General features: G+C 34.9%; 1 protein-coding gene across 1 annotated transcript; it reads right to left on the reverse strand.

Annotated features, from left to right (window-relative positions):
• Positions 1 to 555: 555 nt before the first annotated feature.
• On the reverse strand, positions 556 to 2,930 carry LOC149575501 (uncharacterized). Its single transcript, XM_089815240.1, has 2 exons — positions 1,894 to 2,930; positions 556 to 1,132 (listed from the first exon to the last, which is right to left on the reverse strand). The coding sequence occupies exons 1-2, from the start codon at positions 1,986 to 1,988 to the stop codon at positions 706 to 708; spliced, it is 522 nt and encodes a 173-aa protein (XP_089671366.1). The 5' UTR covers positions 1,989 to 2,930; the 3' UTR covers positions 556 to 705.
• Between the last annotated feature and the right edge of the window lie 581 nt (positions 2,931 to 3,511).

Here is a 3,511-nt window from a genome sequence, read left to right on the forward strand (position 1 = left end):
TTTTAGGTGTGCATGAGGGGACATGAAGATTAGTAGGCAGTTTACAATGACAGGTAAGTTTGCAGATCAAAAATCTGTTTTCACTGTTCAGAAAGTAGAATACTGAATTTACTCTTCAGATTCTTGATTATCTATTCACTTTTTTTCAAATTACTTACAAATCTTTTCAAATAAAGATCTTGTAATATCAAATAATTGTATTCTTTTATAAATGTTGATTTATAAGAAAATAATTATATAAATGTTCAAAGCTATTTTTCGAGATTAAATATTTTTTTGGAAGGTTCAAATCATACTTATAGATTAGATTGTGTATAATTTTTTATCAATTCTCATAAATAGTATAAAGTAAATAGTGTATTCTATACAAATTGTTGTTTTTAGATTAATTTGAATATAAATTTTCATATTTATAAATTAGACTATATTTAAATTATTATATCATCATTTTAAATTAACTCTTACATTACATAGCCCATCAATGAACACAATATTCACAAAAGGATCACTAACTGTGTGTGAAATCTAGCCATCAAAATCACCATTGAAAAGATATTACAAAACACTCTTTCAATATATTATATGCCAACTTCAAGTGTAAAGATGGTGCATCTCCAGTTTTATAATCAAACAAAACTATCAAAAGTCCAGATCAAAAATGTTTTGGTAAAGATTAAAAACTCATCGTTTACAATCTCCCCAACTTCAAGTCGAAACCTCCTCCAGAAGCTTGTATCTTCGGACCTTGCCTTTAACAAGTCGCGGGTTCGAACCCTTGGAACCTGAAATTGCCACCGCCTTGCTCCCAAAAATTTCTTTGCATTTGCTTATTCCCTTTTTCACAGAGCTCAAGATGCCATTTTTAACAGGCTCTTCATAATTTCTTTCCTCGCCAAACTTGTGGGGATTTCCATTGTGAACATGGGCTGTTTCTGGTAATGCAAGCTTGTGCTTTTTAATGGCGTGCATTCCTACAAGGCAACTCCTGTTGTTTGTATTGCCTGACTTCTTCAGATCTGATTGTGTACATTTCTCCATAATCTGTTTGGAAGCCTTTCTCTCCTCTTCTCCCTTCAAACACCAATCACATACATGATATGACTCTGCATTTGGATACATACAACTGCAGTATCTGCAATACAATCAATCATGGAGGTTGTTGATTCAAAATGTTGGTAATAAAAATCTATGATCAATGATCAACAAACATTAGTAATGGAGGATCAACAACAACCAATTATAGAGTTTCATACACAATCATTCAGCAATCAACCATAGAATTTAATTGAAATGCTGATTCAAAATGTTGGCGATCAATAATCAACAAATATTAATAAACAATCAACAGTCAATTGTAGAGTTTGATCTAAGATATTGACAATGAAAAGTGACACAATCAGCAATCAAACATAGAATTTAATTGAAATGCTGATTCAAAATGTTGGCGATCAATAATCAACAAACATTAATAAAAAATCAACAGTCAATTGTAGAGTTTGATCTAAGCTATTGACAATGAAAAGTGACACAATCAGCAATCAACCATAGAATTTAATCTGAAACGTTCAGCAATCAATCATAGAGCTTGATCCTTGACGATAAAGTTATACACAATCAACAATCAACAATCAACCATAGAGTTTAAATAGAAACGTTCAACAATCAATTATAGAGTTTGATCCTAACAATTAGTAATACATGATCAGCAATCAATCATAAAGTTTAATCCCAATAAAGATCTATCTGGTCAGATACTAGTAATAAGATTCTACATCGTTGACATAATCAAATTCAGGCCAAATACCATAAAAATTTCATGATTTCAACAGTAATACTAACATATAACATAGCCCATTAAACTGTAAACAAAAGATTGAAAGTATTGGCATGTACGTGTGTTGAGAGCGGTAAAGGCAGGCTGTGCACTGAAAGAGTTCATGAGAGAATCCAGTGTCACCACACATGCAGCATTCCTTGGCCCTTTTCATCTTCAATTCATCAAACCATCTTATTCAAGAAGCCAATTATTCATATTCCACTTCCTGTACAAGTTCTTAAATCCTCAAAACGGAGCCACCAAATCTAAGAAATGCTACCATTGTCCTGTTAAATTCTCACAATCCTTCATCATATACATGCAAATCCCACTTCTGACAAGCCCATAAATCCTCAAATCAGAGCCACCCAATCTGAAAAATGCTACTATTGTCCTGTTAGATTCTCACTATCCCTCATCATATCTATATATTCATATCCCACTTCTTACAAGGCCTTGAATCCCTCACCATATATGTACTTTCAGTAAGGTGGGCATTTGAATGATTGCTACAACTAATTGTCAAACAACCATTAGACCAAGATTCTGTAGTTAACAGAAATTTTATATATACATATATCACCTTATAGGGTATAGAGCTTTTGCTGACAGAACTTTTGCAGCAGGTATGCAATCCATGAAGGGATAATTATGAAGAGGGTACACATCTAAGAGTCTTGAAATCCATTCTTTAGAGTTTAAATGCAGGGATTGGATGGTTGACTGAGACAGACTGAAGGATAATATCAATCTATCAACGGAGGAGGCTTAAGGTTGTGGGTAGTTTTCTATAGTCTTAGTTCAAATCCAGTGCCCTACTTCTTTCATGCACTGGTTTTCCGAATGAGTCTCGCCCCAGCTGATCGCCTCAAGATTCTGGGCAGTGGACTGGGTGGTGGGGATTAGTCTCGCCCCAACTCAGGTGCATCTCCAGGAGATTAGTCTCACCCCAACTCACCTCAGAATTCTAGGTGCTAGGCTGGGTCGCAGGGATACCCCTTATCAATCTATCAACATAATGAATGCATGGAAATACTTTGAAGGATGGATGAGGCCCACTGCTTTGTTTGGGCAGTACATTGGAAAAGACTGCATTGCAGTAAACTAAAAGGTATGAGGAGCAGCTTTCCTCTGCCCTGTACATAATGATAAGCATCCAGCCAAGTTATTCCTCTGCATTTGACAGAAAGCAAATGGGCCATGGATGACACACAAAGCAAGTCTTCCTCCCAATAAAGAAGCACTACTTCAATTAATACTCTTGGTATTTGGACAACTTTTGTCTCCCAGTAAACAGCATTATATTGTAACTTGTCCCTTATGTTTACCCATTCAACATCATCTCAGATTCCAACTTGATCATTATCTTATTTTAAACTGACAAAACTTCACTCACTTGGATTCCAAACTTCCACGTTCTTACCAAAACAAAAGCATGAATCAAAAGTTGTACCAACTCAGCCTCTGATTTCTCACAAGGAACGAAATTTTATGTAGGCCAGTAAGGAGAGATCTTCTTGTTATATAATCCGGGATGAACATGCATGAACTGATTAAATAATGGATGTGGGTTCATGTTTTTAGTACATAATTAGGTGTCTAGTTGGGCATGTGCATCTTTGCTTGATTGGGAAGTATGGATTTGTTAACAAGTAATACTCAAGCGAAATAATTATTTCAATAGGGTTGTGACGT

Source organism: Cupressus sempervirens, chromosome 2, assembly GCF_028749045.1.
Source record: "Cupressus sempervirens isolate cs-2001-9-10 chromosome 2, ASM2874904v1, whole genome shotgun sequence".
Taxonomy (NCBI): domain Eukaryota; kingdom Viridiplantae; phylum Streptophyta; class Pinopsida; order Cupressales; family Cupressaceae; genus Cupressus; species Cupressus sempervirens.